The sequence below is a fragment of the Suncus etruscus genome, chromosome 7, assembly GCF_024139225.1.
Source record: "Suncus etruscus isolate mSunEtr1 chromosome 7, mSunEtr1.pri.cur, whole genome shotgun sequence".
Lineage (NCBI taxonomy): Eukaryota > Metazoa > Chordata > Mammalia > Eulipotyphla > Soricidae > Suncus > Suncus etruscus.
In genome coordinates, this window is record NC_064854.1 from 109,818,654 (window position 1) to 109,835,057 (window position 16,404).

The 16,404-nt window shown below is 37.3% G+C and overlaps 1 protein-coding gene across 2 annotated transcripts in view; it reads left to right on the plus strand.

Moving 5' to 3' along the window:
• Window positions 1-16,404, plus strand: part of ADAMTS9 (ADAM metallopeptidase with thrombospondin type 1 motif 9) — a 179,460-nt gene that overhangs the window by 26,060 nt on the left and 136,996 nt on the right. Inside the window, exons 4-8 of one of the 2 annotated variants that reach the window (XM_049777108.1) lie at window positions 11,009-11,298; window positions 13,721-13,804; window positions 13,906-14,021; window positions 15,731-15,771; window positions 15,880-15,985. In XM_049777108.1, coding sequence (XP_049633065.1) covers window positions 11,009-11,298; window positions 13,721-13,804; window positions 13,906-14,021; window positions 15,731-15,771; window positions 15,880-15,985 — 637 coding nt within the window. The remainder of the gene's footprint in view (window positions 1-11,008; window positions 11,299-13,720; window positions 13,805-13,905; window positions 14,022-15,730; window positions 15,772-15,879; window positions 15,986-16,404) is intronic. The other variant, XM_049777109.1, reaches the window with a different exon arrangement.

Consider the following 16,404-nt stretch of genomic DNA (forward strand, 5'->3'; position numbering starts at 1 on the left):
TACCTTTAGGGAAGAGCTGTTACTATCTTCCATTCACTGATGAGAAAACTTAAATGACTTGCCCATGATCATATAGATTGAAAACAAAGATGCTGGGATTTTAATACAGGTGTGTCTGACTGACAGGTCCATACTCTAACTTGTGGTCTCTTGTACTGACTCTGAAAAGACAATGCTAGAGTGGTCTGTTCTCACAAAAGCCAGGATTCCCAACATTTTCTGAAGAGTCATTTAGAAAATATATGTAGAAAAGTTTGTGAGGATACTAATTTTATCAAGTTTGCTCCCTGTCAGCATTTTGTGCTACTACAAATAGTCTTTCAATATTTCCTCAGGTCTTTCATGTTTCCCTTAACATCCTCAATGATGCAATGGAGATAGTTGGCGATACCTTCTTGGAGTGCTTTGAGGAATAATCCGTTTAGCTGAAAGCATGATAGACAGAGAAGCACTCAGCAAACTTAGCTGCTGGAATCACTACTGAGGTGGCTGCATGTAATGAAAGAAGCTCAGGATGTGTGGTTATGTAGAAATAAGAAATAAGAACAGGGCCTTTGAGGATGCTATTCTAGTCTATCTGCATCAATAAAGTCCCAGGTATGACCATTCCCTAAATATTTTATAAACCTCCTTGTTCAATTTTGAGAAATAAAAATAGTCTTCTGGAACTAATGACACCTAAGCCACTTTTAGAAAAACACTGTTCAGAAAGGCCTAAATAACCAAAACAAAAAGGAACCTTAGCAAAATCTCAGTTGCCCAGCCTCCTATAATGTTTCCTGGTTGTGCTGTGAAAGGAGCAGAGAGACACACTACATGTCTCCCCATTCCCACACTACCACCAGCTCACAGGGAGAAATAGATGGTGTGGGGTATATCATAGTAAACAACCAGGGCTTCACTGTTGTTTCTAAAATTACTGAATTAAGGACCCTCTTCCATAAGTAAAATCTTGGTGTCTTCACAAGCACATTTAAGAGCGCAGTCACAACAGAACAGTTTCTCCATTAGCTCCTTCATTCTCCACCCTGTGTCTGGAATTACATTGTCCTTTATTAGATCATTCATTGTTTTTAGGATATGTGTCAGTTTTTCTTTTTTTTTATTTTGTTGCCATGTTGAACTTGTTTATGCCTTTCCTCTGTTCCCAGCAGTTGACTTTGTTTCTCCTCCGCTGCTAAGTTTCTCAGTAACTAGGAACATACCTGATGAATGCCCATCTCAGATCTGACTAGAACAAAGAGGCTTGATTTCACCTCTGTAGGTTATCAGCTGTGGAAGTCAGTGCAGTGGTGGGAGTGTCCTCTATCCATTTTGCTTGTTACTTAGATTGGAAGTTCCATGAAAGTAAGGAAGAGTCTTTGATGTCTTTGTCTCCTTCCTCTCTGCCTTCCCTTTTCTCCAGTTTTTCTCCTTCTCTTTCCACCTCTCCACCTCCACCTCTGTCAAGAACCTTCTAAAACATAATTGTTTTCTTCAAGCCAGCATAATGCCAGAATACCACTTTAGAAAGAGTTTCCATACAACTACTAAAACAATAACAACTAACACTTTAAAAAATATTCAGTTTATTTAAGGGTTCTTGCCTATGGGCCTTGCTGTGTGCTAAAGGTATTTTATGAATTTCTGTATCTGTTTTATTCTTCTACTTCCCCTTTCAGGCCTTTGCTATTATCTTCATTTTACAGATGGGGAAACTGAGGCTTTGAAGCAAAAGGACTTCTATGCATGCCAGCTAGGTCCACACTGGGCAGGAGCAGATACCAGAGCTTGCTTGACTCCAGAATCCAAAAAATAACCACTGAGGATTTCTGCCCAACTTCTTTTTTGCTCTCAAGTTCTAAAGGGGCAGAAAGGGGACTGTCCTCTACTTTTCGAAGTACTCCCTTAGTCCTGGTCTCTGATTCCTCAGTCCAGGCAGATCATAAGATCCCAAGGTAGTTTAATGCCTTAAGGAAGTTCAGTTAAATTTTGATAAACCTTATGAAAACAGAGAGCAATAATTAACTTCCCATATGTTAATGTTAACATCCAGTCTCCTTAGCCCAACTCAGTCCGTGGGAAACTCTTCAGTGACTAGCTGCTAAACAACAAGGCCTGGATGTTATTTTCAAAAATCATTCCAGTTACTTAGGAAAGAATAATTGCATTTTATTGCAAGGCAGTGTGAAATCAGGCTCATGTATGGTATTAACCAAGAAATAAGTAAATGTTCAAATTCTGGACTGTGAGGTTTTGAAACAATGATATCATTGTGTATTTGAATAATACTTTATAACTACGGGTTGACCCCAAGTTTTATATTTGTTCCTTTTTGCTGATGTTTATTTCTTTTTTTAATTAATAAATTTTAATAGAATCACTGTGAGATGCAGTTACAAAGTTGTTCATGATTTTCAGTCATACTATGTTCCAACACCCATTATTTTACCCCTGAACATTTCCTTCCCTTCCACCACTGTTTCAAGTTTCCCTCCTGCTCTTCCACCTCAATCCCACATGGCAGATATTTTTCTTCTCTCTCTCTCTCTCTCTCTCTCTCTCTCTCTCTCTCTCTCTCTCTCTCTCTCTCTCTCTCTCTCTCCCCTTCTATCCTTCCCTCCTTCCCTCTCCCTCTCCCTCTATTCTTTAAACACTGTGGTTTTCAATATGGTTACTGAAAGGGTATCATGCATATAACTCTGCTGATATTTATTTCAACTTATCTATTCTTGTACCTTTTGTATCAAAAGATACTGAAAAGAAACACTTTTTATTAGTTTGATGAATAGCGTAAAAGGCATTTTCTTCCATAAAGCCATTTCGTTTTCAAAACCAACTTAAAAGGGAAGAAGGTTTGTATATGCTCTTTAAGAGCTCAGGAGACTAAAGCCAAGAAAAGTGACAGAAAAAGAAAGGTCACTTCAATGTTTAAACAACTTAGGTCTTTGAAATTGTTGTAAGTCAGTCCACGGTTTTTTAAACACTGTTAGCACTCTCTCTCAGGTGATTCTTTTTAGTCCTAACACATTTTATGAGTTTATGACTGGTAAAAATAGAACAAATCCCCACACAATACTTATTGGTTCCTTCCTATATGCTAGGCACTTAACAGGCTTGAGCTCAAGTTACTCTTGAAAAAACTCTATGAAACAGGTACTATTCTCCCTCAGAGAATGAGGGGAGTTGGTTATCTGCTCAAGGTCAAACTAGACTCCTTTTAGCCAGGAGACCTTAGAACACCGTCATTTGTGGTAAGGTAAGCCATTATTCCTTCTTGTTCATGGCCACCAAGGAAAAGCTAGTGTAAAAGCCAGTATTAACTGATGTTAAAAATGTTTCAAAGATATATTGTCTATAATGAGACCATAGCAAGTCCACACCTGCCAAGTAGGTCTTTTTTATGTGACTAAATTTGTTTACCTGCACATGAGTGTTTAGATATTTTTTTAAAAAACATTACTTTTCTCTGAATAATCACTTTTGTTTGATTTTTTGAGAGGATCACGTGGTTGTTGCTTTTTTCCCCTACCGTCTGTTCCTCCCTCCCTCCCATTCTCCTTCCTTCCTTCCTTCCTTCCTTCCTTCCTTCCTTCCTTCCTTCCTTCCTTCCTTCCTTCCTTCCTTCCTTCCTTCCTTCCTTCCTTCCTTCCTTCTCTTTCCTTCCTTCCTTCCTTTTCTTTCTTTCCTTCTTTCCTTTTCTTTCTTTCTTCTTTCTTTCTTTCTTTCTTTCTTTCTTTCTTTCTTTCTTTCTTTCTTTCTTTCTTTCTTTCTTTCTTTCTTTCTTTCTTTCTTTCTTTCTTTCTTTCTTTCTTTCTTTCTTTCTTTCTTTCTTCTTTCTTTCTTTCCTTCTTTCTCTTTCTTTCTTTCTTTCTTTCTTTCTTTCTTTCTTTCTTTCTTTCTTTCTTTCTTTCTTTCTTTCTTTCTTTCTTTCTTTCTTTCTCTCTCTCTCTCTCTCTCTCTCTCTTTCTTTCTTTCTTTCTTTCTTTCTTTCTTTCTTTCTTTCTTTCTTTCTTTCTTTCTTCTTCCTTCCTTCCTTCCTTCCTTCCTTCCTTCCTTCCTTCCTTCCTTCCTTCCTTCCTTCCTTCCTTCCTTCCTTCCTTCCTTCCTTCCTTCCTTCCTTCTTCCCTCCCTCCCTCCCTCCCTCCCTCCCTCCCTCCCTCCCTCCCTTCTTTCTTTCTTTCTTTCTTTCTTTCTTTCTTTCTTTCTTTCTTTCTTTCTTTCTTTCTTTCTTTCTTTCTTTCTTTCTTTCTTTCTTTCTTTCTTTCTTTCTTTCTTTCTTTCTTTCTTTCTTTCTTTCTTTCTTTCTTTCTTTTCTTTCCTGGGTTCACAGAAACATTGAAAGGAAGATGTAGAGGATTCCCAAATACCTCTATGGGTACATCCCTGCTCACCTCCTCTAGAAACAAACCCCAACAGAAGCTACGTTTGTTACAATTTTTTATCAATCATGTATATTTGTATACATAATGTATGCACATGTAATATATAATTAACTTTTCAATTATGTATATCGATGCATTACAATCACCCAAGGCCTATAGTTTATTTTTAGGTTCATTTTTTTTTTTTAGGGTTGTTAGAGGGAGAGGAGGGACTCAAAATCATTGCTCTGGGAGTCCAGGGTCTTTCCCAGCAATACTTGGCCAACTGAATCCTACATCTAAGGTCTAAGAATATGGAGCTGTTCTAGGACCCTGATACTCTTCTTAGTGGTGCTCAGGAGTCACATGGTGCTAAGGTGCTAAGGTTTAAATCTGGCTCTGGCATATATACATTCACTCCTGACCACTGAGCTTTCTCTCAGCCCTTTGGTATATACATCACATTCTGTGGGTTTAAACAAATCATGCACTTTTTTTTTATTCCTTTTTTTGTTTTGTTTTGTTTTGTTTTTGGGTCACACCCAGCAGCGCTCAGGGGTTACTCCTGGCTCTAAGCTCAGAAATTGCTCCTGGCAGCCTCGGGGGACCATATGGAATGCCAGGATTCAAACCTCTGTCCTTCTGCATGCAAGGCAAATGCCTTAGCTCCATGCTATCTCTCTGGCCCCACATGTGTTTTTTTTTTCCCTTTGGTTGTTGGTTTTGCTTTGTTTTGTTTGCTTTGATTTGGAAACAGTTTTTAGCTCCAGTTAACCCTGTGCACTTTTTTGGAGGCCCCTCATCCCATTGCAATCCCTGGCGGTGCCTTGAATTTACTCCTGTATCAGCCAGTGTTCAGGGATTATTTCTGGTGGAAATTGGGAGAGCCATCTGGGGTGCTGGGCATGAAATCCCACTGGATTTGAGACAAGTGTCCTTCTCACTGTGCTATCTCTTCAGCCCCCAGAGAAGTTGTATTGCCCTAAAATCAACTCTCTTCTTCCTATTCATGTCTTCCCCTTTCCACCATCTGGCAACCATCAATTTTTTTTTTACTACATTTGTAGTTTTGCCCCTTTTCAGAGAATTGGAATCAAGCAGTATGTAGATGCCTTTTCTCAATTAATAAAGTGTGCATAAGTTTCTCTGTCTGTTTATGATTGTGTAGCTCATTTCCTTTTGGTCCTGAATAATATTCCAATGTCTAGAACAGGGGTCTCAAACTCGTGGCCCGTGGGCCGTTTGCGGCCCTCTGTACAACATTTTGTGGCCCTGCCCTAGAAGAAACTTTTTTTGTTTTATTTTGTTTTACTTGTTTGGGTCACACACCCCCAAATGTTCAAGGCTTACTACTGACTTTGCACTCAAAGATCACCCTGACTTTGTTTCCTGCGGCCCACAGCTAACTTGAGTTTGAGACCCCTGGAGAACTACCACAATTTATTCTTTTATCTCCTGAGGATATCTTGGCCACTCCCAGGCTTTAAAAATTATGAATGTGATATCCATAGACATATGTAGAGAATTTTGTCTGGACATGAATTTTCATCTTTTTTTAATTAATATAAAGCTTGATTGCTAGTGTGTGTGTGTTGTATGTGTGTGTGTGTGTGTGTGTGTGTGTGTGTGTGTGTGTGTGTGTGTGTGAGATTAACCTCAGGAAATTCCAAAGCTCCACTGGTAATTCTCAGCTATCTGGGCTTTCTGTTCAATGCCAGTTCTTGATGACATATTGCTGCATGGGCCCTGTAGTGCTGAGGATTTTGGGGGCCACCTGAGGCCTCCAAGCCACATTCAGCAGTAGCCTGGGGTCTCCAGGGCTATACCAGGTGGTGCTCAGTGGTCTATGTGGTACTCAAAATCTAACTGCAGTCAGCTGTCTACAAGGCAAGCATCCCACCAACCCAACTCCTTTAGCACTGCAGGGTGAAGCCCTGGTGGTCTCTGAGCATCACCACATGTGATCCTAATGACCTCTGAACCCAAGCATTAGACCATGCTGGAAGCCTGCTGGGAGCAGCCCCAGATTCCCCTGTGCACTGCTTTGGAGGCCCCTCATTCCATTGCAAAATGTTGTTGTTATTGTTTTTGGTTTTTTGGGTTTTTTTTTTTTGTTTTTTTTTGGGCCACACCCGGCGATGCTCAGGGGTTACTCCTGGCTGTCTGCTCAGAAATAGCTCCTGGCAGGCATGGGGGACCATATGGGACACCGGGATTCGAACCAACCACCTTTGGTCCTGGATCGGCTGCTTGCAAGGCAAACGCCGCTGTGCTATCTCTCCAGGCCCGTTGTTGTTGTTTTTTTTTAATAAAGGAAACTCTCTCATAAAACTGACTATACCATTTTACATTGACACAGGCTATGAATTTGTTGCTCTGTTATCCTCAAATTTATTTGTCATTGTCAGTATTCAGGTTTTGGTCTTTCTGTATGTAGAGGGATATTATTCTTGTTTATATTTTTTATTTATATGATAAAATAATGTGGAGGATATTTTTCACATGCAAATTATCTTTAGATCTTCCTTTGATCATTATGTCCTTTGTTTTCATTGGAGGAAGGAGGAGCTTGGCCATATCTGATAATATTCAGGGACAGTTCCTGGTTCTGTGCCCATCAGTGACCCCTAGTGGTACTTAGAGGACCATATAGAGTGTGAGGGGATTGAGCGAGGGTCAGCTGAATGCTAAACAAGCACCATAATCCATGTACTATCTCTCTTGTCCTCAATATCTTTTTTTTTTAAATAAAGCAGAAAAGTTTATTGGAAAGGAGAGGATAAAGGAAAACTTTGCATGTGGGGAAAAACTTAGTATAGGACTGTTAGCCATAAGCTCTTTTAAGTCTTAACACACAATGGTACTCAGGGCTTACTCCTGACTCTATGCTCAGAGATCATTCCTGATGGGACATGGGGCATAGAATCTGAGTTAGCTGTGTGCAAGGTAGGCATCAAACTTGCAGTACTATCCCTTTAGCCCATATAAGCTCTTTAAATGAATGACTGATTTTGAGGAATCCTCAAAGAAGAAAGGTGGACCATATTTTCTATTTATTTGAATTGGAATTCCAAGAGGAGGGTAGCAAAAGGTCCAGATTCCTTGGAAAACAACTTGAAAATCTCTCAAAATGTCAAAAATAGAGTTCTAGCTTAATAACATATATAGTATATAATAACATATATACTTCCAAGTAGATAGCCAAGAAAAAGTAAACATGCCACATAACTTTTACATGTATGTTCATAGAATTATTCATTTGAGTTGTAGAGTTCAAAAGTCTACCAATTAACCAAATGTCGTATTATATAAAATATAACCTGAATTTGTTGGCAATTAAAATCAATGGTGTACTGATTATGTGCTACAGAATGGGCAAGCCTTAAAAGCACTGCATTAAATTTAAAGAGACAGATACAAAAATCCACATAATGTAGCATATACATAATTATAAAACACGAATAAGGTAAGGGAGTGAGTTGGGGAGAGTGGTAATATGGAGGATTACTACCATTTTTATACTTTGAGCTATAAAACTGTTCTAAAATGAGATAATTATGATGGTTTTACTAGTGAGTGAATTCTGAAAGTCAATGGCTTGTGTACTTTGAAAGAGTTAAATTTATGGTCTGTAAATTATATAAATAAAAAGCAATACTGTTAAGCTAGGGTGGGTTGGAGAAAAGCAAAAATACACAGACCATCTGGTAGTATGTTTTTCCCCAAGGGTGAAATTATATTATGTATTCAATTCTTATATAATTATTAGCAAGGTGACATTGCAAATTTGAAACAGCAGCCTCAATTCCATTGTATTAAAAGAGTACTAAAAGATCAATGTCATGATTTTTTTTTTAATCTTAGCAGTGTGTCATAAGAATTTCTGGTAATACAATTACTATTAAAAATTAGAACTGAGTAGGTTTATAGGTTATAGTGTCTTAATTTTTTCAGTTTTGCATATTCATGTTCAAGCATTGTCGTCACTGTGAATACTTAAAGCTCATGCCATTTTCAATGTTAACTTGTAAATTGCAACTACAATTAGTTTAGGTAATTAGGTTTAAATATCTGATTTCATCTCTTTAACAGAAAAGGACAGATGAGTAAAAAGATCAGAAAGTATTATTATGTCTGAGATGTTGCTTTTAATTTTGTAGTAGTTTGGTTCCTGCATTTTTATGCCACATGTTTATGTATTATGGATTATTTCTTTGTTTACTAATTACTTGTGAATGAGATGTCTTATATGGGTTCTTCTCTGTTAGAAATTGCAGCATTTTAGTGATTAGTCTTAATTTCAGTTTTGTTATTTAAACAAATGTGCCTTGTTTCTAGTTTGTGCCTGGAATAATTTTCTGGTTCTGGTTCCTATGCTTGAGTCACAATTTATGATTCCCTGAGTGTATATTTTTTTCTTGTTACTGTCCACACCCCTCCCCACAAAAAAAGAACTGTATAGAGAATTTCCTGATTGTTTTTTCACAGAAGATCTTTTTTTCTCTAAATAAATCTAATACTTAAACCAGTATTTACAGATGAAAATTAAAATTAATTATAACTAGGATAATTAGGATTACTAAACTTAAAAAACATATTTCCTTTTTGAAAGTTTTATTGAAATATATTTGATATACCGACCCTCTACCCATTTTATATGTATAGATCCATAGTGTTCTGTAATATCCAGAGAGCCACAACCTCCCTATATTCATTTATAAAATTTTGCTATCACTGGAGAAGAAACCATGTATCTCAGCTATATCACCTCTCTCATTCCTACTCCTATCTTCAACCCCAAGCAACTAGACTTTTTTCTATACCTATAGTTTTTCATATCATGGACATTTCATAGGTTTATAATGATAAAACATGCAATATTTTATTAATTTCTCTATCTTAATAATAATAAAGTTCATTGTTCTAATATAGTCCATTCATAGGAATATTGAATGATTATAAATATCTAACATATAGACAACTCAATAATAATACTTGGAAACATTGAAACTCTGCTTTCGATAATGGTTAAAGCAATTAGGCAGAAGAGGAATAAGAAAAAAAATCAAAATTTGAGCAACAATCTCAATCAATTGTCCTAACAGATATGTATAGTACACCATCAAACACAGCAGAAAATACACTCTTCTAAAGTTTATTTCAAACCTTTTCCGGAACACACCATGCTTACTTTTAAATGCTCCCATCCCAAATTTTTACAAATTAAGAGAATAAAAACAATATGTGGTATTTTCTCAGCATATTAAAATACAAGTTAAAATCATTAACAGAAAAAAGCAAATCAGGTTCAAAATAAAGTAGTATACTTTAAAATAATTCATAAGTCAAAAGAGAAATTGGAAAATACTTGGAGATCAATGAGCTGACATGCATTGATTTATATATAATCTACTTCCTTAACTGAGTTGTGAAGTAAATTGGAAATTCAGAAATTTTAATAGCAGTGACTCTATTCTCATATATATTCATGTTAGAATGATAAATTTGATAGTAGTAAATACCAGCTGATGGGCATTTTCTGTAATTTCTTTGTGTCATTGGCTAGCTTACTCTCCTCTTAGATTTCTTTGTGTTTTATTTAATATAAAAGTGGTATTTGGTATACCTGAAGTTTGGTCAAATTGGTTTCTCCATAGAGAATCACAGAGGAATGGTGAGGCGGAGTCATAGGCAAAGCAGTTATTATGGGCAATTGATGCAGCTGGGGTAATTTCAGTAGGGCCAGGACTTGGCTTGCCTTCATCTGAGATTGCTAGCTTTTGGCTGCATGGCCAGTATACCTAAGATTTTACATATCTTTCAAGAAAAGAAGAGTCTCTGGAATTGGCCCAGTGCAAATATGGCAATTGTAGTTGTAGGTATGAATAGCCATTTCTAATATTTTTTATATTTTCCTATCACCATGCAAAGAAATGCATGTTTATTGGTTAGCAGTTCTTTATAGAAAGCTTTCTCATAGAAACAAAGAAAGAGAGAGAGTGAAAGAGAAGAAAAATATCTACCACAGAGGTAGGCTCAGAAAAGGGCAGGGGGGAAGACAAGAGAAAAACGGGGGACATTAGTGAAGGGTGTTGTACACTATATGACTGAAACTCAGTCATGAAAAATATTGTAACTGTGAAAGAAACAACTGAATTATGAACTACCTTGTAAACCACAATGTTTAAGTAATTTTTAAAATAAAAATAATAAGAAATAAATAAAAATGCAATTCAAAGGTAACATGGGGAAAAAAAGTGGCATTTATGAAACATTTTCATTTTCATTTCCACTCTCCAGAACTTAGTAGTTTAATTATTGGTCCTTGATCAACTTAAGAAAAAAAAAACAATGAACAGAGAACCCCTTAATCCCAGTAAGAATTTTGTTACAAAATTAAAGTAATAATATTCAGTTATTTATAATTAGTCTAGTGTGCTAATGCTTGTATGAGCATTTATGGAAGACTCCAGGGATTTGATTTCAAGTCCTTGATCCTTTAGGTAGGAATGAAAAATTGAACTTCTGTTGCTTCCACAGTGTGTAAACTTGATTTTGCATGCAATTTGACTGTAGAGTCATTAATTTAAGATGTGTCTAATTAAGGTTTGCATATGAGATAGATACGACTTGAAATGTAATGTTTGCCATTTGATTTGTTACAGAGCACAAAAACAGTCACAATAAAGACAAGAGAAAAACAAGGACAAGAAATCAGAGGGAGAGGAGTAGCCTGGCTGATGATGTGGCTTTCTTAAAGACCAGCTTAGCATCGAAGGCACAGTTTGCCTATGGAAACAAGACTGATAACCTGAGGGAAAACAGGACTCGCCAAAGAGCAAAGCGTTTCTTATCCTATCCACGGTTTGTAGAAGTGATGGTGGTGGCAGACTACAAAATGGTTGTATACCATGGAGCAAACCTTCAACACTATATTTTAACTTTAATGTCAATTGTAAGTACATTCAAAAGAAGATGCATTCTGAGGGCCCTGAATGTGCCATGGGGGAATAGTTTCAACAAATTCAGAAAAGTGACTGAAGAGAACGTAAGATTCCTCATAGGTTGCCATTATATAATGACAATAATAATTATCAGTTTTGAGTGTTTATTCTGTCAGACAATGTGCTTTATAACTTAAAAGGCATCATCTTAATCTTCCTGGCGACTCTGTTAGGTAGGATTATCATTCCCATTATGTACAGAAGGAAACTGAGCCTTAAAGGGGTGAGGTCACTTGTCCATGGTCACGTAAAGCTAGTAAGTGGCTTAGAGCTTGTACGTGACCTTTAGCTTGTCCAGTTCCCCCACACCAAAGTTCTTTGTCTGATTTCTTTTTGTCTGATGTATAAACTTGCACAGCCAGGTGTGGGTCTCCAGGAAGACTTTGAATGCCGGCTAGGAATCAGAGTCACCCATGGAGTTCTTTCAAGTGTAGCTGCCTGCCTAGGCCCCTGTCCCCAGCATTCTAATTAAGCACCTCTGGGGTGAGACTCAGGAATCCCTCACTCCATTTCTCTGTTCTCACTTTGAATTGAGAAAGCATGGTTGAAAAAAATTAGGCAAAATCAGATATTTTGATAAAGTATTTATACCCAGACCTTTTTTCCAGACCTTTCTAGATGCAAATATTGTTAAAAGTTTGTGTGTAGTATGTATTTATGTGTGTGTTTCTAACTTGCACTGCCCAGTAGAAGTAGAATGCAAGCCATATATGTAATTATAAAATTTCTAGTAGCCCTGTTTAAAATAAATAGCTAATGTTAGTAGTAATATTACTGTATTTTATATCAAATGTTATTATACAAAAATTGAGATTTTTCTCATTCTCAGTCTCCGAAGGTTAGTATGTTATATATTCATAGCATGTCTCAATTCAGACTAGCTTTTCAATTGCTCAGTGCTCAGATGTGGCCAATAGGTGCTACCTTGGACAGAGCCACTAAGTGTGTGTGTGTGTGTGTGTGTGTGTGTGTGTGTGTGTGTGTTTTGCCAGGGATCCAACCCCCATCTCATACATAAAATGCAAGTGGTCTATTTATAAATTACATCTCTGCCCTCTAGCATTTTTGGGGGGAGGAGTCTAGGAAGGCACACCAGGTGACACTTAGGGGTTATTCTGACTATGCACTCAGAAATAGCTCCTGACTGGGGGAGCCATATGGGACACCTGGGATTGAACCAGGTTTGTACTGAGTCAGCCACGTGCAAGGCAAATGTCCTACCACTGTGCTATCACTCCAGCCCCAGCTCTAGCATTTTTTTAAGCAAGTATATTTCCATATACAACTCTCTCAAGCAGAAGTGGAGCATTTTCACATTTTCACATACAGTTTTATATATTGCTTTTATCTTGAAATAATAGAAATTGTTTTATATCAAAAACCTTTATAATAATCTCTCATTTAAAAACTCATTTTTATCAATATTTTGACCCAATTGTTTTTTGTAACATGAATTTATTTTTAGTAAACGCTTCAGCTGAAGGTGATAAACAAGGATATTTGGAGGTATAGCTTACAGTTAGTGTTGCTTAGGCTGTAGTTCTCCTAGTGTTTCCCTCACTCTTGGGAACCATTTTTCATACCATATCTCTGGTTGCCTCTCCTTTTCTCTTCTCTTCCTGTCTCCCTTTTCAGTTTCTTGTACTCCAACACAGTGCTTTTGGGGAGAAAAGAAAAGTAAAATATAATTAAGTTTTGCCTATCAAGACGATTTCTGTCCCTGTTAATAAGAATTTCAGTTATGAGCATGAACTTTGAGTCAGATTGACCTGGGTTAAGAGTTCAGCCTCGGCTCTTCTCTCCTGTATAGTCTTGGGCAAGTTAGTTAATGTCTCTGAGTCTTAGTTTTTTCATTTGTTGAGTAGAGATGAAAATAATGCTTCGGTCAGCATTTTGCTTTGGGACTATAAGTGCATATTTTATTTTAACAAAGATCTTGTCCACATTGGCATTTGTGATTGTTTATTTTCATACTTACCAATACTAATAATAAAAGAAAATGAGTGGTAAATGTGAGAAATGAGCATTATTAGCAAAGGTGGTCAATACATGATTATATACAATGGAGGTCAAGAATTTATGAGATGAAAGAGCTTGAACAAAATTTTATGCTTAGTTTTTTTGGCACAGAGAACGTGCCAGTTTTCAAGACCGTTCAATAGTATGTCAAACATCTAAAATTTTAAACTTATTTGAATTTATTGTCATATAAAACCATCATGCATGAATTTTGGTCTCAATATACAAAATGAAAATTCAAAACTATGATTATGTTGCATAAAACATAAAAAGAAGTGGAGCCCCGTGTAAGTGAATTGCTTCTTGTTTACATAGAGATCACAATTAACTTTGAAAAATTTATCTCGGTTACAGGTAGACTCTATCTATAAAGACCCAAGTATTGGAAATTTAATTAATATTGTTATTGTGAACTTAGTTGTGATTCATAATGAACAGGTAATAAAGTATTTTTCTTCTTTTTTTTTTTCTGTCTCTGAAATGGCATCCCTACAAGGCATAGGTATAAATGAATAACCATTTTTATGTTTTGTATTCAGGAAGGACCTGCCATATCTTATAATGCTCAAACAACATTAAAAAACTTTTGTCAGTGGCAACATTCACAGAACTATCCAGGTGGTATCCATCATGATACAGCTGTTCTTATAACAAGGTACCTAGACTTCTTGTTTATTCTCATCTCTTTTTTTATTAGTTCAATTATTGGGATGGGGTCATATATCCCTGAGAGCTGCCCTTTGTAAAGGGTTTTTCGGCCTGTTGTGGCTGTTGCCTGTGTTTTAAAAAATAATTTGGATTATCTTTCGTCTCTAGTCACTGCTTACCAATGACACTTCCTTCTCTCTTCAGTTGTGATAACAGACATTGTCTCCAGATATTGCCAAATGTCACTTAGGTGGGAAAGACAGAAATACCCTTGATTAAGAACTATAAATCAGGGGCCAGAGAGATAGCATTGAGGTAGGGCATTTGCTCTTGCATGCAGAAGGACGGTGGTTCCAATCCTGGCTTCCCATGTGGTCCGCCGAGCCTGCCAGGAGCAATTTCTGAGCGTAGAGCCAGGAGTAACCCCTGAGTACTGCCTGGTGTGAACCCCCCCAAAAAGAACTATCAATCAATAAGATCCCTGTAAATAATAAATATGTTAAACATTTAGTAAATGATCTTATAAAATGGCAGCAAGTTTTATAAAATGGTCTTCAAGTTGAACTGGTAGTGACCATGCAGGCTGGATGCCAGTCAGTGTTGGTTTTTTCCCATGAATTTGTGAGCAATCGGGCAGATTTGGGGTTAGGGGCAAGCAGTGCTCGTGAAGTTATGAAGCTGCCCCAGCAATGCTACACCTGGTTGTGATCAGGGGCCTTCAGGACTCACTAACAGTGCTCCAGAGACCATGTGGTGCTAAAAATTGAACCCAAGCCAGGCATGCACGTGCCCTAATTGCTGTAGTACCTCCAGCTAAGAAAATAGATAAATTTTTTTTGGTTTTTCGGGCCACACCCATTTGATGCTCAGGGGTTACTCCTGGCTAAGCACTCAGAAATTGCCCCTGGCTTGGGGGGACCATATGGGACGCTGGGGGATCCAACCGCGGTCCTTCCTTGGCTAGTGCTTGCAAGGCAGACACCTTACCTCTAGCGCCACCTCGCCAGCCCCAGAAAATAGATATTTTTAAATTAAGATCACAAAATATTTATTTATTAAAAGAAATTTTATTTTTGGTTTTTGAGTGACAACAGTGGTGCTCAGGGGTTACTCTTGGCTCTGCACTCAGAAATTGCTCCTGGCAGACTGTGGGACCATCTGGGATGCTGGGAATTGAACCCAGGTCTGTCTTGGGTCGCCATAATACAAGGCAAATACCCTACCACTATGCTATCACTCCAACCCCCACCAAATATTTAAATGGTAGAAAATGATTTAAAATTCTGTTCACAGCAATAAAGATGTATGCTGATACAGTTGTGCCTTCTTTGGGCCACCTTTATTAAAATTGGTCACAGATGCTTCCTCTTCAATAAATATAAATGAAAGGCATTTCATTTTAGGAATAATGTTAAGAAACCAGAATAACTTCCTTCAAGGTCTGAGGAAAAGTCCAGATTGGAAAGGTTTCTGTTTACTCTGCAGAAAACCTTTCAAAATAGTTTTAAATCATTAAATCAGATTATGTTTCGTCATTTCTGCCATATTCACACTCTATCTTCCCAATTTGCAATCTCTGGAGTTGTTAGTGTGCTCTTTATAATCCCTATTCCTAATGTGAAGGTTATTGTGAGTGCCTAGAACACTTAAAAGTATTTACTTGTCTTGACATTTATTCTCATTGTAATAAAACCTTATATCCTGCTTTGCTTTCAGACAGGACCTCTGCAGGGCTCAGGACAAATGTGACACCTTAGGTGAGTCCACTCTACATATCCTCAAGGACTCTAGCAGTTTGCACTACGTTTTTTACTCCAAGCTTTTTAAGATAAATGCTTGTTTGTCTGTTTGTTTTCTTCTAATAGGTCTTGCTGAACTAGGAACCATTTGTGATCCCTATAGAAGCTGTTCTATAAGTGAAGACAGTGGCTTGAGCACAGCTTTTACAATAGCCCATGAGCTGGGCCATGTGTAAGATTACTGCCTATATTTATTCAGAGGGACAAAATGGTTGTTCTTTCATAGTGGGAAGCATCCACTTGACTTTTTTTGAGGGGGTAGGGCACTTTTCAAGTCATAGTAGAATTTTGTGTTTTTGAAGTTAATTTGGGGAAATGATCTTATCTTCAGAAAATTAAGTGAATGCATCCTTTTCATCTGCAGCTCTAGTGTATCTTTGGTTGATATTGCAAAAATCAATCAAATTTAAATGCAGAAGTTGATGTAAAATCTGATAATCTTCTTTTCTTTGTGTTTTGTTTGGTTTTGGTTTTGTTTTGGCTATACCTGACAGTGCTCAGGAATTACTCCTGGCGGTGCTCAGGGACCATATGGGATGCCAAGAATCAAATCCAAGTTAGCAACAGCATCTAAAACAAGTGTCCTACCTT